Genomic DNA, 24,994 nt, shown 5'->3' with positions numbered 1-24,994 from the left:
TGGTGTCTTATGTTCTGGTTCATTCCAAACAACTGTAACACTTAATTATATAATAATTATCCCATTAAATTATGTGTTAACAAAACAGTATGTATTCTGTTGATGATTTTGTTTGATTGATTGAGAGTGAATATGGTTATTTTGGGTTTGGGGTTATTTGTCAATCTAAATATAATGACATAGTCTGGCCCCCACCCTGCAGTGATTCTATCCCGCTTCTGTTTACTGATACACATTTCTGTTAAATGTCTTTGTTTTCTTGATGTCATTTTAAAACTGTGGTGACTGGAGGTCAAAACATCTTGGTGTTAAATGCCTCCCAGTTGCAGGACTAAAAAAGGATAGTTAATATAATGTTTTAAAGATCCCCATCATTTTCCAGTTTTAGATGTAAGCCTTGAACTTAGGTGACATGCATACACAAGTAGAGATTATCTTGTTTTTAATTATTAGTGTGGTCCTGGTAACTATCAGCCACAACATTGAGTCTTAATTTATAAGCACAAACCTAGTTAATGAGTTAAATAAAGGAATACCACAGGTTTTGACCACAGGTGGGTAGTAATCTACATTACCTTTAGTATATTTCCTAAAGTGCATAGCACTTTACTTAGAACGGTAGTTACTCATTACACAAGGTTCATCAGTTCACAAGGTTATATCAAACACAGTCTTATCCAAATTCAAGATAGTAAGGGCTGTAATTAAGGACAAATTATTTAGATGCTATACCTGCTTTAGCACTTGACAGTCCTATGTGTTGATGTAGCCTTCTTAAACATTTACACCACACAATAATAGTATTTACAGGTCTGACTGACCTGTTGACCTTGAGGCATTTTTTTTACGTTGAGGCATTCTATTTTGGCGTCTAATTCTTATTATACACATAGTCACATATTGTGTATTAGTTTATTAAAGTTGTGTTGGTGTGTGTTAGGGATGTTAATACTGCGTAAATTACCGGTACATCAACATTTTACTCTTTGGAGTAATGTGAGTTTTTTCTTGCTTACCGGCACGCTGTTTGTTTTTCATATCAGGTTCTTGGAGATTCATAATGACTGGTTATAAAATGTATTTATACTACGTGACACCTGCTCCCGTTCCCTCGACAAGTCTAAAACAAGTAATGCTAGTCTAAGTAATGCTAATTCAGAGTGTACAGTAATACTTAATTACTTGCTAATACACAAGCCAACATACGAATAAGGGGAGTACCAGCTCGCACCCCCTTCAAGCACTGGATGTCAATTAACCAGAGAGAAGTAAATTTTATTAATGCTGTTGGTTAAAAAGCTCATTTAAATTCATTTTCAACAGCAGACACTTGACTCCCAAATTGAAAATGCAGCTACAGTCTGTAACCCCCATCTGCCTGTATGTTTTTTGTGTTTTCTTACTTAAATTATTTGGATATTTGACATGTTTCTGCTTATTTTATAATTATTAATGTTATAAGGGGGTGGCACGGTGGCTAAGTGGGTAGCACTGTCGCCTCACAGCAAGAAGGTCCTGGGTTCGATCCCCAGGTGGGGCGGTCCGGGTCCTTTCTGTGTGGTTTGCATGTTCTCCTCGTGTCCGCGTGGGTTTCCTCCGGGTGCTCCGGTTTCCTTCCACAATCCAAAGACATGCAAGTGAGGTGAACTGGAGATACAAAATTGTCCAAGACTGTGTTTGATATTGTGAACTGATGAATCTTGTGTAATGAGTAACTACTGTGTCTGTCATGAATGTAACCAAAGTGTAAAACATGATGTTAAAATCCTAACAAACAAACAGTGTTATAAGGATATAAACTTCAATATTTAGCAATCCATACTTATAGATTTGTAAACTGTATTACTAAACCATGGTTTAGTAATCTATACCCATGGATTTGTAAACTGTACTCTCAATTTAGCAAAACTGTACCCACGGATTTGTAAATCACACGCTCAGATTTTAAATCCGACCGCAGTTACGGTAATACAGTTGCGAAGCATTGAAGAGGGTAAAACATCTGTTTACAGCTTAATATACATAACCTACTGAGTTCTGATGCACAAAAAATTACCAGAAAGAAAATTGTGTTACAACCTATATGTACAGTAGATCTAAAAAGTTGGAAATTCAGACCTTCTCTGTTATTAATAAAATCTATGCATTTTCAAAAATCACTTTCCTACCTACTTGTTATACATCCTTTTCTTTATATTTTGACAACATAAAGACATAACATGGTAAAATTATGCAAATGGTTAATTTTAAAATTCCATTAAAATGTCGAATTGTTATAGACCAATTTTAGAGGTCTAATAAAATAAGCAAATGAAATTATTATCAAATCAACCCACCAGATACTTGAAGAATATAAATTTTTCTACTTACTTTATGAGGCTCAGACACTTTTACTGTACATTTCACTTTACGTAGGTTTGCCATCCTATTACTCCCAAATCCTTAAAATAACAGGATGAGTGTTCTTTATGAATAGCTGGGTGGCATTTAATAATTTAATTTGATTATTTTATTGGACTTTAAAATGTGGTCTTAAAACAATCGAATAGACACAGTGTAGGTTTGTAGTCCTATTATTTTAAATTAAGTAAAATTTTCTCAAAATCACAAGATGAGTACTAGAGTACTACTACTACTAGAGTACTACTGTTAGTGTTCTTTATGTTTGTGGGGGTGGCATTTAAGTTTACCATCCCATCACCCCAGATTCCTACAGTAAAAATGTCTGAGATATATTTCATTACTAAAAGAATTACTGCTCTTAAAGAATATAGTGGAGTGATTTGATAACAATTTGATTTGCTTATTTTATTAGAAAATTGGTCTTTAACAATTCGACTTTTTAATGGAATTTTTAAATTAGCCATTTGCATAATTTTACCATGTTATGTCTTTATGTTGTCAATATACACTGCCTGGCCAAAAAAAGGTCACACACTCTAATATTTCATTGGACCGCCTTTAGCTTTGATTACGGCATGCATTCGCTGTGGCATCGTTTCCACAAGCTTCTGCAATGTCACAACATTTATTTCTGTCCAGAGTTGCATTAATTTTTCCCCAAGATCTTGTATTGATGATGGGAGATTTGGACCACTGCGCAAAGTCTTCTCCAGCACATCCCAAAGATTCTCAATGGGGCTCAGGTCTGGACTCTGTGGTGGCCAATCCATGTGTGAAAATGATGTCTCATGCTCCCTGAACCACTCTTTCACAATTTGAGCCTGATGAATCCTGGCATTGTCATCTTGAAATATGCCCGTGCCATCAGGGAAGAAAAAATCCATTGATGGAATAACCTGGTGGTTCAGTATATTCAGGTAGTCAGCTGACCTCATTCTTTGTGCACATAACATTGCTGAACCCAGACCTGACCAACTGCAGCAACCCCAGATCATAGCACTGCCCCACAGGCTTGTACGGTAGGCACTAGGCATGATGGGTGAATCACTTCAGCCACCTCTCTTCTTACCCTGATGCGCCCATCACTCTGGAACAGGGTAAATCTGGACTCATCAGACCACATGACCTTCTTCCATTGCTCCAGAGTCCAATCTTTATGCTCCCTAGCAAATTGAAGCCGTTTTTGCCGGTTAGCCTCACTGACAAGTGGTTTTCTTAAGGCTACACAGCTGTTTGGTCCCAATCCCTTGAGTTCCCTTCGCAATGTGCGTGTGGAAATGCTCTTACTTTCACTATTAAACATATCCCTGAGTTCTACTGTAGTTTTTCTACCATTTGATTTCACCAAACGTTTAAGTGATCGCTGATCACGATCATTCAAGATTTTTTTCCGACCACATTCCTTCCTCGAAGATGATGTTTCCCCACTGTCCTTCCACTTTTTAATAATGTGTTGGACAGTTCTTAACCCGATTTTAGTAGTTTCAGCTTCTCCTTACAGATTTTTCTCTGCTTGATGCATGCCAATAATTTGACCCTTCTGAAACAGATTAACATCTTTTCCACGACCACAGGATGTGGCTTTCGACATGATTGTTTAACAAATGAGAAGCTACTCACTGCATCAGTTAAATAACTTGTTGCCAGCTGAAACATAGTCACCCATGCAGTAATTAAGTAAGAGGGAGGCTCTTACCTATTTGTTTAGTTAAATCCAGGTGGTGACCTTTTTTTGGCCAGGCAGTGTATAAACACAAGTATAATGAGTAGGTAGGAAAGTTATTTTTTAAAATACATAAATTTTTATTAATAAATAAATAAATAGAATTTCCAACTATTTAGATCTACATAGGTTTTCTTTCTGGTAATTTTTTGTGCATCAGAACTCGGTAGGTTATGTATATTAAGCTGTAAAGAGATGCTTTACTCTCTTTAACTGTATTACCGTAAAACAGGGTTTAGACGCACAGTAAAACCTTTAGTGCAGATAGTGTGATCGAGGTCGGATTTTAAATCTGAGAGTATGATTTACAAATCCGTGGGTAGAGTTTTACTAAACTAAGGGTACAGTTTACAAATCCGTATGTACGGATTACTAAACAGAGGGGAACGGATTTTGCTCTTCACATATTTCTTTTCGTGAATGACCCCTAAGGGGCTCCGTAATGGAATCTTTGCTGGTACTGGAAAACTTTGTTTTCAACGTTTTACGCTTCTGTTACACACCACAGTTTGGTACTGCTGGTAGCCACCAGTCCCAGTGCGGTCAGTGAGAGAGAGAGAGAGAGAGAGAGAGAGAGAGAGTGAGAGAGTGAGAGAGAGAGAGAGAGAGAACGCAAGCGAATCAGCTAGCTTTCGGGTTTCAGGTGGGCTGGACATGTGTTTCATTTCTAACCTTAATCTGCTGCAGGTTTAGGTAAGTAAATCATGTTATTGGTGTTTATTTGTTTGTGAAGGAGTTTAAAGAATATCGTGCTTATATACGGGTTCGGTTGCAATGTTTTAAAAGCTGTAAAAATTTGGTGTTTAGCCTTGCAGCACTATTAGCATATTAGCAATGTAGCATTTACTATGGGCTATGTTGTATTTAGTATAAGAAAGCACTGTTTGTTGTGGTACACTGCTATTCTATGTGTAGCATTAAATGCAAACCATTAGCATATTTGCCATCAGAGCAGAATATTAACTTGGTGTTTTAACGCCTAGTACAACTTTGCTAGGTGCTGGGTGTTGGCTTGCGATGTTTAAGTTAGTGTTTGGGACGCTTTTACTTGTTTATAAATATAATATAATATGTGCAACTGGGTTTCATATAGTTCAACCTCGAGTTTTAGGGTAGTTATGCCAAGGTCAGTAATGCACACTGTTCTGTATTGCTGTTTCCCCTGTGTAACCTCTCTTTAGCTGCCCGTAGTTTTGTGTTTACTCAAATTACACAGAGCAGAGAGGCGTGAATCATCAAGTGTGTCTATTTATATTGAACTGGACACGTAGGCTGCATACTGTACATTCATCTTAAGGCCATTATATATTCTGGTTATTATCAACCCGGACAAGGTACTTAGTTTTCTGCCGATTAACCGGTTAATCTGGATCATGTATATAACAAATGTATTTAAATACAACTTCTGTAAGGTTTGATTAATAACTGACATTCGTTTGACATTCAACATTACAGTCTGTCTCACTCTTAAACAGGGGCGGGGCGGGGCGGGGCGGGGGGGGGGTAACCCGTTCAATGGGTACATTAAAGCTTAAATAATTAACATCTTAAGTCATCTGTCAGTTTGCCCTCACAAATAACTTAATTCAGTCATCATCAGCATTTTATTTTAGGTGCTAGCTGCTCCAACTTTCAGAACTGGAAATGAGGAACACCCTGGGCTGACGGGTTGGCGGAAGGCATAGGGTGGGGGGTGTGATGCTGGGTGTTTACCTGAGCAAAATATAACGGGTCTTACACAGTCATAGGAACATTATCAAAATGTTTTATTTAGGCTCTTTAATATTATTATTTTCATTCTTTATAATAATAAATCAGAACCATATTTTAGACAAAACAACATAAAAAACATCATGTAACATTTTTTCTCAATAGTGCAAACAATCTTTTCCTTGGCCTTTGTCCCGTTCGGTTGCGGGGTCGGCTCTCGGCGGATCACGATCCGCGCATCGATTTGGCGCAGTTTTTACGCCGGATGCCCTTCCTGACACAACCCTCCCTATTTTATCCAGGCTTGGGACCAGCACTACAATGCACTGGTTTGTGCATCTAGCAGCTAGGTATCTATAGGACAATTCAGTGTTTCCAATTAGCCTTGTGGCATGTTTTTGGACTGTGGGAGGAAACCCACGCAGACACGGGGAGAACATGCAAACTCCGCACAGAAAGGACCCGGACCGCCCCACCTGGGGATCGAACCCAGGACCTTCTTGCTGTGAGGCGACAGTGCTACCCACTAAGCCACCGTGCCACCCTCTCAATAGTGCAAACAATATTTTTACATAATCCATCTTCACACTGACAAGCAGCCCCGGTTCTGGACTGTGTTGCTTAGGGGGCAGTGAGAAAAGTGCCGGCCCTGCTTGTGTTACTTTACTTTCACCCTACACGTGGCGTTACTAAGACTAAAAGTGAACACTACTTAAAATAATAACCAAACGCTTTCTAATCCCCACGGTAGCAGCAGTTTCCTTCTGTTTCATACATATCGGCCTGTCTCAGTCTAATCTGCAGCATTTCTCTCCCACTGATAAAAATACGGAACACCACGTTTAGTTTCCAAATAAGGAACGATTACGTGTGACGCAGGCACGTAAGTGCGAACCCTCCCGGAACTCATTCAAAATGCATTGCAGTGCCTGCAGTTCGAAAAAAAGAGCCTTAACATGAGTCTATGAGAGCAATCTGGGGCGATTTTTAGTTAGACTGCAGTCGCCCCAAAAGGTGCGGTACTGTACGGAACACAACTTGACGCTGATTGGACTACGATATTCTGAGGCAAGACAGACTTTCACAGCTAGTTTAACACTGGTTGAATGTGATAGAAAATTTTCTCCCTTTCACCCTTTGGTGGTGCGTTGCCCGATCGCCCCAAGGAACGAGCCGCCCCTGCTCTTAAAACCAACGCTTAATACAAATATTCAGTATTAAATTTAATTTAAAAAAAAGTGTTACAATAGTTACTATTTAATATGGAATCCTATATTACATTTGTTTATATTAGGAAAACTGGATGTACAAGCTCCCACTGTTGCCACAGAGTTAGGGACCGTCGTAAAACTATCGGAACAAAACCTGGGTCATCTCAAAAGCTTTACAGTGTATTTATGCAGACAATTAGATCTACTATAGCTATATAATCATACTACTTGTTCTGGTGAAGCTTTTTAAATACAGAGTAAAACCTTACTCACTGCAGACCATACTTTTAAAAATTAGTTTTTTTTATCATGTTCTAATAATTGTATTATGCATACATTATGTACAATCCCAAATCAGAAAAAGTTTTGACAGCATGGAAAATGCTAATAATAAAAAAACACTGAGTTTCTTACATTTACTTTGACTTTTATTTCATAGCAGACAGGATGAACCTGAGATATTTCATGCTTTGTCTGGTCAACCTTATTTCATTTATTAATAAACATCCATTCCTGCATTTCACTCACCCCATACCATGACAGGCCCTGGCTTTGGACTTTGGCTGATAACAGTCTGGATGGTCCTTTTCATCTTTGGTCCGGAGCGCACGGCGTTTATTTTTTCCAAAAAAGACCTGAACTTACATTTGTAAGACCCCAGCTTTTTTTGGAATGTGTTGCCTGAAATGCAGGAATGGAGGTATATTAATAAATGAAATTATGTTGAGCAGACAAAACATGAAATAACTTGGGTTCAAATTAGAGATGGGACGATCGATCGGCTATGAATCGGTATCGGCCGATTTTTAATCAAAATATGCTATCGGCGATCGGCGATATTTCCTAAAAGTAGCCGATTCGATCGTGTGATATATAAAGACCACGTTAAGTTAACAGCTCAGTGGATTGATCCAGACTTTGAGCTACGAAGCACCAACCATCACATCACCATTCATCAACCATCGTACAGAAACCACAGTGAAAGCTCTTCATGACCTAAAATAACATCATTAACGTTGTGCATCATACATACGATGTAATTTTGCTGATTGTAATATTTACTTTAAAAAGATAATTCAACCCGGTCACATCTGAGTCGATTCTATCAGCACGTTATATAAACTCCTGGTTCACTTTGGTAAATCGTGAGCGGTTCTTACTTGTGATGTAGATGAGAACAGAAAACGTTACAGAGCCAATCAGAGGCAAAAGTTTATTCATTACCAAATTCGTTAGTTCAGGATCATCTGCTGAACTTTTAGCTCCTTAGACGGAACGAGTCTGACGGTCGGTTACAGATCTGTGGTAATAGCAGTTTAATGAAGCTTTTTAATGAAGCTTTTTAATGTAAGAGAGTCACACAAAATGTTCTGTAGTAGCTGGTGTTTATTTAAAACCACGACATTTAATTAATAACAGTAAACACGGAGAGATAACTGAGAAGAGAAACTTACGCTTCGCGAAAAATGACTCGTGAATCAATGAATCACTTATAGCGATACAGTGAACAAAGCGTCTCTTCTAAAGGCGCACACACACACACAAACACGCGCGCTGCTCCGGTTTATCTTCACTGTGAGGCTCTTTTTAAGTTTATTTATTTTATTTACTGCTAACCCCCCCCCCCCCCGATCGCAATCGGCTATCGGCAGATGTCCCTGAAAGGAGATCGGAATCGGTGCCAAAAACCCCGATCGTCCCATCTCTAGTTCAAACTGTCTGCAATCAAATAAAAGTAAATGTAAGGAGCGCTGCATTTTTATTTTATTTACATTTTCCATACTGTCCCAATTTTTCTGATTTGGTGTTGTACACAATGTATTTTTGAAAATAATGTTTAACTTTTTATATTATAATCAAGTCAAAGTTAAATAAATCAATTAAAGTCATGTACCATGTGATTTATTCATGTCAAACCAACTTTAAAGTATATAGATTTATGTTCTTCACATACGACAAACCACATTATCTGAAATAATTGATTTATTCATTTTATTATCAATAAATTATATTCATTTTAAAATGCATACAAGAATCTGTTGAATAATGTATAGAAGCCAAACCAAATGTGAAATTTAGAAATATTGCTTACACGCTACTTATAGTCATAGGCTGAAGTTGATGTCAGGGCTCTGTGTGGGATAATTAAGTTCCTTGCTTTGTGCACTGGCACACAGTCATGCTGGAACACAAAAAAAAAAACCCACTGAAACTAAGGGTCCTAGGCTAACCCCTGGAAAACAACGCCATAGCATTATCCCTCCTCCACCAAACTTTACAGGTGTGTAAGTAATGCTCTCCTGGCTTTCTTCAAACCCAGACTCATCCATGAGACTGCTAGATAGAGAAGTGAGATTTGTCACACCACAGAACACGTTTCCACTGCTCCAGAGTCCAGTGGCAGCATTCTTTACACCACTCCATTGAATGCTTGGCATTTTGCTTGGTAATGTAAAGGTTGTATGCAGCTGGTCAGCCATGGAAACCCATCCTGGTGCACAGTTTTTTCAGTTCCAGAGGACGTTTGGAACTCTACAGTTCAGAATGAGGTCAGATCAGTGTTGGTGACTTTTTGCACTTTCTATGGCGATACTTCTCAGATGAAGATACAAAAAAGGGATTACTGTCCACAACGACTACAGGCACTTTGCAGTGGCTGCAGGGAAAGGTCTAGCCAGGGTCCGAGGTCTCACCCACATGGTTCTTCCTCCTCTGGCACTCTCAAAGGCTGAGGTGGCCTTATTTATGGTGAAGCGCCAGGCATCCTGGTCAGCAACGACGGAGGTCCATAGGCGAATGTCGATGTGGCAGAGGTTGAGGGCCTTCTTAAGAGAGTCTTTTTGGTGCCTCTCTGTCGCATTTGCCTGTGGACAGCTCACCAAACAGTACAGTTTTGGGCAGGCAATGGCTCTCCATCCGGAATATGTGGCCTGTCCAGCGCAGCTGTGACTTCAGAAGCATGGTCTCTAAGCTGGCAAGCTTTGAGCACTCTAGGTCAGATGTATTTTAACAATGTATTAGGTAAGGGGTGATAATGTTTTGGCTCATTAGTGTAATCTGGTTTCATATCAGTTATTGTGAAAGGCATTGTGACACAGCAGATTGACTTAGTACTTCACTGCACCAGGGTCCTAGGTTCGATCATCAGATCTAGTTTCCGTTTATGAGCAGAACATGGCGATATGTTGATGAAGAATTGTAAGTTCCCCATAACTGTAAACAAATGAACAGAGTAAGGGATGTATTGCAATAACATACACTACCCAAGCAGTTTATTAGGTACATCTATCTTGTACATACACCGATCCGCCATAACATTAAAACCACCTCCTTGTTTCTACACTCACTGTCTATTTTATCAGCTCCACTTACATTTACATTTTCAGCATTTAGCAGACGCCTTTATCCAAAGCGACTTACATTACAGTATACAGTCTAAGCAATTGAGGGTTAAGGGCCTTGCTCAAGGGCCCAACAGCAGCAACCTAGCAGTGGTGGGGCTTGAACCAGCAACCTTTGGATTACTAGTCCTGTGCCTTAACCACTAGGCTACGGCTTGCCTTTAGGAGCACGACTTACCATATAGGAGCACTTTGTAGTTCTACAATTACTGACTGTAGTCCATCTGTTTCTCTACATACCTTTTTAGCCTGCTTTCACCCTGTTCTTCAATGATCAGGACCACCACAGGGCAGGTATTATTTAGGTGGTGGATGATTCTCAGCACTCCAGCGCTGCTGGAGTTTTTAAATACTGTGTCCACTCACTCACTGTCCACTCTATTAGACACTCCTACCTAGTTGGTCCACCTTGTAGATGTAAAGTCAGAGACGATCGCTCATCTATTGCTGCTGTTTGAGTTGGTCATCTTCTAGACCTTCATCAGTGGTCACAGGACGCTGCCCACGGGGTGCTGTTGGCTGGATATTTTTGGTTGGTGAACTATTCTCAGTCCAGCAGTGACAGTGAGGTGTTTAAAAACTCCATCAGCGCTGCTGTGTCTGATCCACTCATACCAGCACAACACACACTAACACACTACCACCATGTCAGTGTCACTGCAGTGCTGAGAATGACCCACCACCTAAATAATATCTGCTCTGTAGTGGTCCTGGGAGAGTCCTGACCTTTAAAGAACAGCATGAAAGGGGGCTAACAAAGCATGCAGAGAAACAGATGGACTACAGTTAGTAATTGTAGAACTACAAAGTGCTTCTATATGGTAGGTGGAGCTGATAAAATGGACAGTGAGTGTAGAAACAAGGAGGTGGTTTTAATGTTATGACTGATCGGTGTATATGATCTTAGCAAAAAAAACATTTTAAAACAATGAAAGAGACTCAAATAACAGTAATTATGCTTTTAAAAAGCTGTTTTATTTAATATACGTGTTGGTTTTACAGGGCGACACGGTGGCTCAGTCGCTCTGCCTCACAGCAAAAAGGTCCTATGTTCGATCTCCAGGTGGGGCGGTCCAGGTGCTTACTGTGTGGAGTTTGCATGTTCTCCCTGTGTCCGCGTAGGTTTCCTCCCGGTGCTCCGGTTTCTTCCCACAGTCCAAAGACATGCAAGTGAGGCAAATTGGTGACACTAAATTGTCCAAGGCTGTGTTCAGTATAACCTTGTGAACTGATGAACTTTGTGTTCCTGTCATGAATGTAACCAAAGTGTAAAACATGATGTTAAAATCCTAATAAACAAACAAACGAATAAACAAACTGTGATGCATTTCGCTTTAACACGAATGAGAAATGTAAGAAACAGGAAATAACTTTTGTCTGTATGATTTTCTGCAGGTCCATTGACAGAAATTTGTTGGGCTGCATTCTCATGGCGGCAACCTCCCAGTTCTTTCGGGGACTCCGTAGCAGGGGGTTCAATCAGATCAGATCGTCGTCTGTTTTGCGTCAGAACTGCTGCCACTTCCATCAGCCCTACAACAACGTTAATAAACCAGCTGTACGTTCACTTCTAAATCAGCCTTTGTCATGTGGCTTCAGGACCTCAGCTGTAGGTCACACTTACTACCTCACACCACCTCAGGTCAACAGCATCCTAAAGGCCAATGAGTACAGCTTTAAAGTGCCCGAGTTTGATGGCAAAAATGTCAGCTCTGTCATGGGCTTTGATAGTAATCAACTCCCAGCCAATGCACCTATCGAGGACCGGCGCAGTGCAGCGTCATGTTTGCAGACACGTGGCATGTTGTATGGAGTCTTTGATGGGCATGCAGGGTGTGCTTGTGCCCAGGCCCTAAGCGAACGGCTCTTCTACTACATTGCTGTGGCCATGCTGCCTCATGAGACGCTAGCCGAGCTGGAAAACGCAGTCGAGACCGGCCGTCCACTTCAGCCCATTCTACAGTGGCACAAGCACCCCAACGACTACTTCAGCCGGGAGGCGTCACGCCTCTATCTCAACAGTTTGCGCACCTACTGGCAAGAACTGCTGGACCTGAGCACCCCGGGTGAGCAACCAGACGTGGCTGAGGTGTTGGCAAGTGCCTTCAAGCGCCTGGACAATGACATCTCACTGGAGGCGCAGGTGGGCGACTCTAACGCCTTCCTGCACTACTGGGTGCTGCGTGTGGCCTTTTCTGGTGCCACTGCCTGTGTGGCACACGTCGATGGCGCAGACCTACACGTAGCGAATGCTGGTGATGGCCGTGCTGTGCTGGGTGTACAGGAGCCTGACGGCTCATTTTCCGCACTGACTCTGTCCAATGATCACAACGCGCAAAACGAAGCGGAGGTACAGCGCCTACGCTCCGAGCACCCGCACGCCGAGGCCAAAACAGTGGTGCGGCAGGACCGACTTCTCGGCCTACTCATGCCGTTCCGTGCCTTCGGTGACGTCAAATTCAAATGGAGCGTCGAACTGCAGCGCCGCGTGCTCGAGTCTGGTCCGGATCAACTGCATGAGAACGAGCACGCCAAATTCGTCCCACCCAACTACCACACCCCGCCGTACCTGACAGCTGAGCCCGAGTTGACGTACCACCGCCTGCGGCCACAGGACCGCTTCCTGGTAATTGCTTCAGATGGCTTGTGGGAGACACTGCACAGGCAAGAAGTGGTGCGCATCGTGGGCGAGCATCTAACCGGTGTGCGGCAGCAGCAACCCATCTCCGTAGGGGGCTACCGGGTCACCCTGAGCCAGATGCAGGGGCTGCTGCAGGAGAGGAAGGCGCGTATCTCTTCTTCGTTTCAGGACCAGAACGTGGCCACGCACTTGATCCGCCATGCTGTGGGCAGCAATGAGTTCGGCATGGTGGATCACGAGAGGCTGTCCAAGATGCTCAGCCTGCCAGAGGAGCTGGCACGTATGTACAGAGATGATATCACAATAATCATAGTGCAGTTTAACCCACATGTCATAGGGGCACAGCAAAACTGAGCACAATATTTGTATTTTACTTTCTGTCACTGTTTTTTTTTCAGGTACTCAAATACTGTAATATCAGTTTGTCATGCCGTACGCACAATATTTATTCTGCAAGGTAACTTGTACATAATGGTTATTTGTTTCTGATTTTCTGATTTTACTTTTATCGACACATCACTGAGGTCATTGTGGCCATTGCCCGGCTTGCACTACAGGTTACTACAGATTTCACAATAATTAAAACAGGCTGATCTACCCAAAGTCCAGTCATGAAGGGTCACTCTGGTTTAAAATGGTAAACATTACATATGGACGATTTTTTGACTCAGCATCCTGTTTTAGTGTTGGAGGCTGTTTGAAATCCTAGAATGCCTTAATATGCTCACTAGTAAGGTATCTTAAAATTTCAACGGTATTTTGACTCAAGAACGAGTGAGCATCCGATGCTGCCTTAGTGGTGAAGGCAATTCCAGCATTCAGTGCAGCACAACTTTTCTCACAGAAAAATAAAAAACATGGCGGACGGTGCGGAGAAACGAAGTTATTCTACGTAAACGTGAATACATTTTTATTGATTATTAATTTGTATAAACTTGCACAAGTGTTTTTATTTGCAAATTCGGGCTTATCAGTGAATTTAACTGTTACACAGAGGGAGATGTTAGTTGACATGCTAGTGCCTTGTGCCACCCCATCCCATTGGTTTGAATGGCATGAGGCTAACTGTGTTAGCTTAGTTAGCGAAAATGGATGGAATCGCTGTCTTAAGTAGTGCGTTCGACCAACCTGACTAAGTCAATGACTTATTAGAATCCTCTCTTACTTAGGCAGCTGCCTATGTAGGCAGTAAGACAGCAAGGCAGCTCACTAGGTTTTCGAACACATCCATCCAGACTGACGATTGGCTAAGTCTAGATTCCCTAGACATTTGACATGTTGACAGATAGGTCTGAGGTTTGTCCTCATGGCTGAGCACCAAATCTTGAACTGACACGCTTTTTCGGTCGGCTGCTTTGCTTCAGTCTTTTGTAGCCACCAGTTCCTCCGACCCATGCGCAGCCCTGTTTCACCCATGCATTTTGCACAGACGCCTCTCTATCTGCTAATCAGGGTCCTTACACAGCGTTTGAAGACCACACCCACATAGTCCGGTCATCCAACCCAGCAAAATCCAACCCACCTAGTTTTAAACTGAGGAGTTCAGAATCTCAGCGCTGGTGTGCTAGCGGAATATCCTGCTGCACCACCTGGGCGCGGTAACCAATATTTTTAATAAGTAAAATGACCTTGTTGTTCGGTTCGACCATGAAAGATTTTTGGAAGTTGATCACCAAAGTTAGAGAGGTTCTATATTTGACTCACAGTGTACTCGCAGTTTTATAGGAGAGTGCAATGATGCATTGCAGTATTAAAGTATTAAAATAATACTTTCTACAAAGGATAATGACACATAGGCTAGCCGTTTAGCATATCATGTCATTTATTATATCATACTGACTCATTTCAATTTCTTTATTTTTGCATATTTGTAATACTAAATTGATTCAGATTCAGTTTCAACATTTAGTATGAATTAATATGAACATGAAAAACAAATGTTTTTTTTTTTTTTAATAATCGCTTTATTTATTGAGGAAAAAAAGATTCTGCAACATATCACACGTTTGAAATATTGCCTTTCTCAACTTAAATGTTGGTTTTACCAATTCTAGCAACAATATGAGCAGGTTGCTCATGCGCTTTAGCACCAGACTGTCTTTACACAATCACACCACCACTGCACTGCACGGTTAAGACCGATTAACACACTTCACATTGCTGGATAGGTTTAATTGTTTCAGATTTAACAGATTTTAGTAGCTGGTGTTTTATAAATGTTTTCATCAATAAATACATAAAGTCATCTGTTCACGTAACATTCTGCAATGCCTGAGATTATTAAAGTCAGTCTGATTTATCAGTTAAATCTGGATTAGGGATGTCCCGATCACGTTTTTTTGTTCCCGATACCGATCCCGATTATTAATTTTGATCCCGATCCGATACTGAGTCTCAAACCGATACTTGTATTTTCTAGATATTGTCTAGATAAGAACTAGATAATATTGTTCACACAGTGCACACTTCAAGTACATTACAATTATTCAAATTAATCCAATGTGTATATTTAACAACTAAATAGCTCTGCAGTGCTGAAGGGAAAAATGCTGCATCCAAGCTATTGGCTTAATGTTTTTGTATTTTTACAAAATCAATCAAAATGAGTGAGATAATTAGTTTTACTTTAAACTTTACATTCAAAAAAAAAAAATGTTTAATGCAGTGATACACTAAAAATGAACAGAAATCTGTGTAGCAGCTTAACTTGAATATAAGAAAAAAAGTTACTTAAAAGCATTACAGTAAAACCTGAATACCAAAATAAAATGGAAAGGTTCTTTTGTTATGAAGGAAAGCCAGTTCTTAAAGTGCTTGTATTGTGACAATGGTTTGATGGACGTTTGTACACGAAGTGAGTGTTTTGACCCTTTAGGCCTTCCATAGAACATGAAATAGCGTGCTTGACTCAACTGTCGGCTATTCGGTACCGTAACAGAAGAAGTTAATAAAGTGTTCTGCTCCCGACAATATGTGAATATACTGTGCATTTATTTCTTTATTAAACGAGTGCATCACTACGTTGTTTTGTAAACCGGTGTGATCCTTCACTCACACACACTCTCACACATGAACGCAGCTCTGCTCCCACCGCCTCGTGAAACGCTCACACTGCAGACGTTACACTTCACTGTTGGACTTGTTTTACTTTTCAATTTAAAGTATTTCCACACAGCGGACATGCTGACGTAACACAAAAGATCGGGATTAAGATCGGGTTTAGTAAAGCCGATTCCGATCAATTAAAAAATGCAAAAATCTTTGAGATCGGATCGGGACATCCCTAATCTGGATCTGTGTTAATTTTAGTTCTAGTAATGTACATGGGGCTTGCTGACTTATAAAGACTGATTTCTGTCAGGGATTACTTTTATATTTAGTTTTTCACAATACCAAAATTAGTTAGGATTGTAAAAATCTTGTAGTTGGCTGTTGGCACATGAAGAAATGTATTTTTTTTTGTTATTCATGCTGCTTTTTAAGTTTTTAAGTAAAATCTATACTTGTATAGACTACATCCTAAGAAACTGAATGTACAGATATACACAGACAGTGTGTTGTCATTTGTAATACCTTTTCTTTGAAAGTATAACTTTTGTAGAGAAGCATGATTTGTCTGGCAAAACTACTCATTTGTAGTAGGTCATGTAGATTGCATGTTCTCCTCGTGTTTGCATGGGTTTCCTCCGGGTGCTCCGGTTTCCTCCGACAATCCAAAGACATGCAAGTGAGGAGAATTGGAGACACTAAATTGTCCACGACTGTGTTTGATATAAACTTGTGAACTGATGAATCTTGTGTAATGAGTTACTTTTGTTCCTGTCATAAATGTAACCAAAGTGTAAAAACATGACGTTAAAATCCTAATAAACAAACAAACAGTAAGAAATGTATACCATAGTAAATACCATGTAGTGGTATGTACTGATGAGTAATTTAACCCATCCCCTGCCTCCCTTTTTTTGGAATTGTTCATTTTTGGGTATATCAAATTCCCCTGTACTCTGGCATCCCTTGTCTCTTGCATGACACCCACGCTTGCTCAGTGTATTCTTTCACCCTAACACAATGTATTCAGTATTCCTCCACCACTAGTGCCAGCTCCTCAGCGAGACAGCGGGACTTTTCATTTACCATATCCAGCCCTCCCTCCTACAGACATGGCTAATTGTGTCTGTTAAGGGTGGGAATAGCTTTGGTAGCTCATATTTGAGGTTTGAGAGAGAGATGCTATCGAACTTCTATGTTCACTAGCACAATACGTTAATCTGAGCTTTCCCAGCGATAACAGATATTTTATACTATTGGTGTTTTAATGCTTTTTAGCACATTATACATGTATGCTGTATATTATGCATTACAGTCTGCTTATGAAGCAGTGTTTTTGTGCGTGTGTGTGCAAGCATGCAAATGTGAATGTTGGTGCTATTGCATTTGCTAAAGTTATGCACGGTCTAGTACGGTTTGGCGAATCGCTCATTAATGCCCTTTATTAAAAGGAATTTTAAATGAGATCATTTTAATGGTTAATTGCATAGGAAGCCATAATGAATAATCTTGCAGGCTTGTTTTGCATTGGAATGGAATATAAATGTATCTTTAGGCCAGAAAGTATTATGCTTGTTTGTTACAGGTCAAAATGTATAGTCTTGATTTCCAGCTGATATTTAGCTGGAATAAGTTTTAAGCTTCAGAACCAAGCATGTTGCTTTAATATACAGTAGACTTTTGGTTTCCATAATAGCAGATGGCAAACCTACACATACTCATATTATTATTTTGATAGCATAATTATGCACAAAGGAATGCTAGAGGAAGTGCTTATCTCACAGGCCGGAAGCTACAATATGACTTTGGGTTAAAACGGTGTTTCCAGCTTGACTCCAGAAGTTTTATGTGAGTTCATTTTGAATGTTTAAAATATGTACAGGGTGTGTCTGTATTAATAGCTTGTTAAATACTTGAAGGTCATTAATTTAGTTGAATGCATTTATTGCAAAAATATTAATATAATGCCACAAGTATATTTAACAATATTATCACGTGTACAGATGTATTATTGTTTGTGGGGGAACTTTATATTTTGTATTAAATTTAATAAAATATGAAATGTCTGCAAGGTGTGTGTTTTTTTTCTTACATATACACAATACGTAATACATTATATATTTTATGTGTGCTAGCAAGTGACTGCCGAACATGAATTTTCTGTGTAGAAACCTAACACAAAGCCACTATTCCAGCGACAGTGGTAAACAATGTATTGACAAAAGTACACATACTCCAAAAAAATACTTAAGTACTGCAACGAAGTATTATTACTTCGTTACATTACACCACTGATTGTAACCCAATCTTGAGCAACAGTTATAACTACAGTAGACCCTTGAGTTACGAACGGTTTACCATACGAACATTTCGGGTTACGAGCGATCTTTTTCAACTTAACGTACGAACACATTTTGGATTACGAACCAAAATTCGCGAAACACGGTGTTTTTTTCGTTGTTTTCTTTATATTTTGTAAAATTCTTTAATAAAATGGCCCCAAAGAATGTGCAGTAAAGCGTAGTGGTGAGAAAATCTATTACATTTGTTGTATAATTACTCCTGCCAGTAGCTGTCACTGTGTATCAGACAAAGGGTACAGTTAAAAAGAAGAAATCTTAACATATTCTTTCTTTTGTGCAGTTACACCTACAAAATACAACACTTGAAATAAAGAGATAAATAATAGAGAAATATGAGAGTTGTTTCTGGTAGGTACATTTTATTAAAAAAAAAGGAAATTTATTATGGTGTATGGTACAGCACACGTACTGTACTAAAATGTGGTGTTTTTTATGTACAGTACAGTACTACTGTTGTTTATTATTGTTTATTACAGTAATGTTTATTCTATAATTTAAGATTTAAGGGAAAGAGCATTTAAGACATTAGAAAGGTTAGGTAAGGGGGGTTTGGGAGGTCTGGCATGGATTAATTGTATTTACATTATTTCTTATGGGAAAAATAGGTTTAACTAACGAACATTTTGACTTAAGAACAACCCTTCAAAACCAATTAATTCATCAAGGGTCCACTGTATATTTTTGACAACCCAGGGCAAATTTGTTGGATATTATGTTATAAGAAAAACTATGGCTGTTAAACCCATTCCATCATAATTACTCATGCCCTATTTAGGTCTTCTACATTTATTTTTTTGATGCTGTGTTGGCTGCAGGTTGGTAGAGGACATTGCGACTCTATGCCTGCATTAGAGTGAACTAGGCAGCTGGCCAAATGGCCGAGACTGGAGAAGATATTTTTACTTGTTTAAAGAAGCAGTGATAGGAGGGTGAGTCAAATACACATACAACATACATTGTGTACAGATATGTAAGGATATTTATGTTTTTCTTTATGTTTTACTTGGGTGAGCCAGTATTCCTCAGATAAGCAGGAGTCACGTAGTATAAATACAGTTTATAACCGGTCATTATGAATCTTCAAGGACCTGATATGAAAAACAAACAAGTGTGTGTGAAGTGCTGGTAAGCCAGAAAAAACTCACATTACTCCAAAGAGTAAAATGTTGACGTACTGGTAATTTGAGCAGTGTTAACATCCCTAACACACACCAACACAACTTTAATAAACTAATACACAATATGTGACTGTGTGTATAATAAGACTGTCTCAAGGTAAAAAAACTGCCTCAAGGTCAACAGACTGAACACACTGTACTAGCTTCACTTCCTTTACGTTTTAGTGTTTCTACAAAGAACTTAGGCGACCTCTAGTGACCACAAGGACACATTACCATGAACAGTATGCAAAGTTATTATTTAATGATAGAGTCTGTCTAAATGTCTTTCAAGCATTGCACTTCAAACTGCAACAGTCTCAAGTGATGATAGTAATGAAATACTTACAACAGAGGCATGTCTGCAGTTGTTTTGAAAACCTGAGCAGCTCCTTCTGCAAGACTTCGAGGAAGCATTGAAAGAGGCAGATGGAACAGAATCGATTAGACAAACAACATATTTCACATGATTGTAATGAATAGTGTTAACTGTACTTAAGAAACTTCTTACTATTAGGAATTAATGTCCTTTAAATGCTCCGGTATAATTAACACGTATTTGTTTCACTTTCAGGGATGAAATGGCTTTTGTTATAACATGTTATAACATTTTGCATTTAAAAGCATAATTTAAATAAATGGGGACAGTGGTAGTCTAGTGGGTAGAGCTTTGGGCCATCAACAGAAAGGCTGAGAGTTCGAATCCCAGCTCTGCCATGCAGCCACGGTTGGGCCCTTGAGCAAGGCCCTTAAAACTCTCTGCTCCAGGGGCGCCGTACGATGGTTGGCTGTGCTCTGATCCCAGCTTCCAAACCAACTGGGATACGCGAGGAACGTATTTTGTTGCACTGTACATACACTGATCAGCCATAACATTAAAACCACCTCCCTGTTTCTACACTCACTGTCCATTTTATCAGCTCCACTTACCATAGAAAAGCACTTTGTAGTTCTACAATTACTGACTGTAGTCCATCTGCTTCTCTACATACTTTTTTAGCCCCCTTTTATGCTGTTCTTCAATGATCAGGACCCCGACAGGACCACCACAGAGCAGGTATTATTTAGGTGGTGAATCATTCTCAGCACTGCAGTGACACTGACATGGTGGTGGTGTGTTAGTGTGTGTTGTGCTGGTATGAGTGGATCAGACACAGCAGCGCTGATGGAGTTTTTAAATAGTGTCCACTCACTGTCCACTCTATTAGACACTACCTAGTTGGTCCACCTTGTAGATGTAAAGTCAGAGACGATCGCTCATCTATTGCTGTTGTTTGAGTTGGTCATCTTCTAGACCTTCATCAGTGGTTACATGATGCTGCCCATGGGGCGCTGTTGGCTGGATATATTTGGTTGGTGGACTATTCTCAGTCCAGCAGTGACAGTAAGGTGTTTAAAAACTCCAGCAGCACTGCTGTGTCTGATCCACTCGTACCAGCACAACACACACTAACACACCACCACCTTGACAGTGCCACTGCAGTGCTGAGAATGACCCACCACTTAAATAATACCTGCTCTGTAGTGGTCCTGGGAGAGTCCTGACCATTGAAGAACAGCATGAAAGGGTGCTAACAAAGCATGCAGAGAAACAGATGAACTACAGTCAGTCATTGTAGAACCACAAAGTGCTTTTATATAGTAAGTGGAGCTGATAAAATGGACAGTGATTAAAGAAACAAGGAGGTGGTTTTAATGTTTTTGCTGATCAGTGTATGTATATATGACAAATAAAGGCATTTTATTCTGTTCTAATTGTGATACTGTAAAAGCCACCCTTGTTGGTTGTATTGCCATACCGTTTACGTTACATGTTCTTTTACCTGTCCATTTAGTTGTATTGTAGTACCCCTGTCAGTGCATGTTTTTACCAGTCCATTTGCACACATTATCTGCAGACATCATTGTTTTTCCTTCATTATCAACTCCTTGCCTTGTTTGTACATTTAATAAACTTTTACTGCAAATTACTACCTTCATCTGTAGCATGATCAGAAAAAGAAATATAAAATGCCAGTTTTTCTCTGTTTCTTAAACCCTAATACTCTTATTGTTCAATCCCCAGGTGGGGCGATTCCGGGTCCTTTCTGTGTGGAGTTTGCATGTTCTCCCTATGTCTGCGTGGGTTTACTCTGGATGCTCCAGTTTCCTCCCACAGTCCAAAGACATGCAAGTGAGGTAAACTGGAGACACTAAATTGTCCATGACTGTGTTTGATATAATCTTGTGAACTGACGAATCTTGTGTAATGAGTAACTACCGTTTCCTGTCATGAATGTAACCAAAAAGTGTAAAACATGACGTTAAAATCCTAATAAGTAAATAAAATAAATAAATAATACTCTTATTACATAGTTTGTCGAAGGGTATTTACAATTTCACTGTACTCAAAGAATAAAAATCAATCATTAGATTATTAGATTAATTGAGACATTCACAAAACTATGTGAAATTAGTAAAAAAAAAATGTAATGCATTTAATGTTTTCACACATGGAAATAATATTTTATTTTATATTTTGTTTATTAATGTTTAAATTAAGTATGACAAATAAAAAAGTTTTGTACCTCATTAGAAGACCAAGTTATGGTATAGATATTTGTCTTTTAACACAATGATGATGTACAAGTGCCTACAAGTACAAGTCACAAAGATTACTTTATGTCCATGTTATATGAGTAAATTCTGAAAGAGTGTCTAAAAAGTAAGAAGAACATTTTAAACAGCAGTAGGAGAGGACTGCAATGTATGACGGCGTATTAGGGCCACTTTAAAGAAAATAAATTTTTTAAGTTTTGATTTTGAGAATAAAGTCGTATAAGTTTCAATTTCGAGATTAAAGTCAAAATATTATGAGAATAAAGTCGAAATAATTATGAGATTAAAGTCGAAATAACTACAACATTTAAGTCGAAATAATTATGAGATTAAAGTCGAAATATAATGGCCATAGCAACCTCCTTGTGTTAAAATGAGGGATGTTCATGATTTGTTATACTTTCGTATCGGATTCACAAATAAAGAAATCCCCAATCTCCTGCACATCAGCACCAGTTTGTTATAAGCATAAGGACACTGAAACGGCTTTGGAATAAACTCGACATCTGCGTCGTCAGCAGCACTTCAACCGAGGCCCTAGCGCCTTATGGACTCGTACTATAAACTAAAGCGGTATGGCATCACTACAAATGGTTGCATTGACGGGTTTAGTCGTCATGTCATGTGGATGGAAGTGTACAATGCAAACAACCACCTAAAAAGTAATCGTGGGTTATTGGATAACCACAGTAACACTCATTATAAGCTGCCCTCAGCGCTTGAGTGTTGATCCAGGTACTGAGACCAGTGCTTCTCTGAACTGACAAGCCTGCGCCGGCTGCACACTCTTTGGCCATAATATTTCGACTTTATTCTCATAATTATTTTGACTTTAATCTTGAAATAATTTCGACTTTATTGACATAATATTTCGACTTTTATCTCATAATACTTTGACTTTAATAATTTGACTTTGACTAATCTCGAAATCAAAACTTAAAAATATTTTTTACAGTGGCCCTAATACGCCGTCATAGCAATGTAACTGTAATAAGATCAAATTTAGCAGCTCTGTATGAATTCCTGTTATTGCCGCCAATGTGCCATGAGACAGCTAATAAATATTGGCTTTTAAATAGATGTGTTTTAGCTCTAGTGGTTACAATGTGAACTACAGTCAGATTAACCCAAGTATCAAGCATACGAAACTGCTGTGGGTTAAAAAAAGACGAGTATGCCAGTTTTCATTCGCTCGCTGTTTACACCGACTGTCAAGGGTACGTGTTAAGGAATTAATAAGAGTCCAAAGTAGCATGAATGCATAATTAGAAGGTGTAATAATTGGATTAATAGAATAGTTTAAATGCTCGAACAGGGCGACAAAGTGGCTCGGTTGGTAGCACTGTCTCACAGCGAGAAAGTTCGATTCCCAGGTGAAGCGATCTGGGTCCTTTCTGTGTGCAGCTTGCATGTGCATCTCCCACAGTCCAAAGACATGCATTCAGGTTAAATTGTAGATACTAAATAAGTGTGTGTGTTTGCGTGCGCCCTTTGACAGACTAGTGATCTGTCCAGGGTGTTTTCTACGTTTCGCAAATGAATTGCACCCACAGTGACCCTGACAGGGTAAAGCAGTGGTAAAACAGACAACGAATAAATGTGCAAACACGTTATGTTTGAAATTTACGTTTAATTTACTTTAACTAAATTTAAGTTTGCCTGTATTTACTTCGGGGAATGAAAAATAAACTCCTTCGAGCCGGATTCGAACCAGCGACCTAAGGATCACCGTGTAACCTCTACAGTCCTCCGCTCTACCAACTGAGCTATCGAAGGGTCTGAAGTACCAGGTTTTAACCAAGAGCTTTTAGCCATATTATTGGACTCAAGACTGTTAACGTTTAGGCAGGTTTGCCAACAATGTTGCCTAAAAACTTACAGTAAGAACTGAAAACTGGACATGGCAAGAAGGCGCTAATGTTATTGTAAATGTGAATAGTAAATATGTGTACATATATCTTAAAACGTGTATTTAAATATTCGCTGCACTCGGTCTGACTCGGTTATTAAATACATGTATTAAATGTAATACACCAATATTAATTATCAATATTTTAAACGTAAACGTGGTGCTTAGAGAATATAAATAATTTTAGAAGAAGCTACCGATATATCAAAGGATCCGGTGTGATCGACGCTACCAAGACCCTTAGTTTAGACTCAGTGTAGGAATTAAGAATGTTTGTTAAGGTTTTGGCTAGTTTGCGATTTTATTGTTTGTTATGTCTGCCTAAAATGTTGCCTAAAACTTACAGCAAGATGTAGCTTAAAGCTATATTAGCTTCTAAGAAAGGAACATTGTATTAAAATGTATTTAATAATACGCTGCATTCAGTCTTGCTCGGTTGTTAAATACATGTATTAAATACAATACAACCACTAAACATTTTATTACAATTTCAACTTAAAAGGTTTAGAGAATATGAATCATGCCATATAACTACAACGGGGAATTAGCTCAAATGGTAGAGCGCTCGCTTAGCATGCGAGAGGTAGCGGGATCGATGCCCGCATTCTCCAAAAAAACTTTTCCTCCTCGTTATTATTGGAAAATGTATACTTCACCAAGTAATGTACAAATATTTTTTAATAATTCAAGAAAATAATCTAAACCTCGTTTAGTGGTAAACAACCGACGCATTTATAATTAATTTTCTCATTCTTATTCTCTCATTCTATTTCCTGTCTGTACTGAACAGCAGAACATACCGAGCATGCTTATATGGTCAAGTAAACATA

At 39.3% G+C, this 24,994-nt stretch overlaps 1 protein-coding gene and 2 non-coding genes across 3 annotated transcripts; 2 read left to right on the top strand and 1 right to left on the bottom strand.

Moving 5' to 3' along the window:
• Positions 1–9,744: 9,744 nt before the first annotated feature.
• On the top strand, positions 9,745–13,630 carry pdp1 (pyruvate dehydrogenase phosphatase catalytic subunit 1). The gene is made up of 3 exons (XM_062985209.1): positions 9,745–9,815; positions 9,922–10,041; positions 11,844–13,630. Exons 1-3 carry the CDS (start codon positions 9,745–9,747, stop codon positions 13,441–13,443), a joined length of 1,791 nt encoding a protein of 596 aa, XP_062841279.1. The 3' UTR covers positions 13,444–13,630.
• A 10,315-nt stretch (positions 13,631–23,945) lies between these two features.
• On the bottom strand, positions 23,946–24,031 carry trnay-gua (transfer RNA tyrosine (anticodon GUA)). The gene is given in 2 exon segments: positions 23,946–23,981; positions 23,995–24,031. It is a non-coding gene; the product is annotated as a tRNA-Tyr (tRNA).
• Positions 24,032–24,702: 671 nt separating this feature from the next.
• trnaa-agc (transfer RNA alanine (anticodon AGC)) lies at positions 24,703–24,775 on the top strand. The gene has a single exon. It is a non-coding gene; the product is annotated as a tRNA-Ala (tRNA).
• The last annotated feature ends 219 nt before the right edge of the window (positions 24,776–24,994 follow it).

Source organism: Trichomycterus rosablanca, chromosome 23, assembly GCF_030014385.1.
Source record: "Trichomycterus rosablanca isolate fTriRos1 chromosome 23, fTriRos1.hap1, whole genome shotgun sequence".
Lineage (NCBI taxonomy): Eukaryota > Metazoa > Chordata > Actinopteri > Siluriformes > Trichomycteridae > Trichomycterus > Trichomycterus rosablanca.
This window is presented reverse-complemented; position numbering and strand designations above follow the sequence as displayed.

Bases quoted from the DNA above. Each gene is read 5' to 3' on its own strand.
- pdp1 (XM_062985209.1), top strand. From the start codon at position 9,745: ATGGTTCTTCCTCCTCTGGCACTCTCAAAGGCTGAGGTGGCCTTATTT. The intron at 9,816-9,921 runs GTCAGCAACGAC...GCCTGTGGACAG, and splicing joins GTGAAGCGCCAGGCATCCTG to CTCACCAAACAGTACAGTTT. The intron at 10,042-11,843 runs GTCAGATGTATT...GATTTTCTGCAG, and splicing joins GCAAGCTTTGAGCACTCTAG to GTCCATTGACAGAAATTTGT.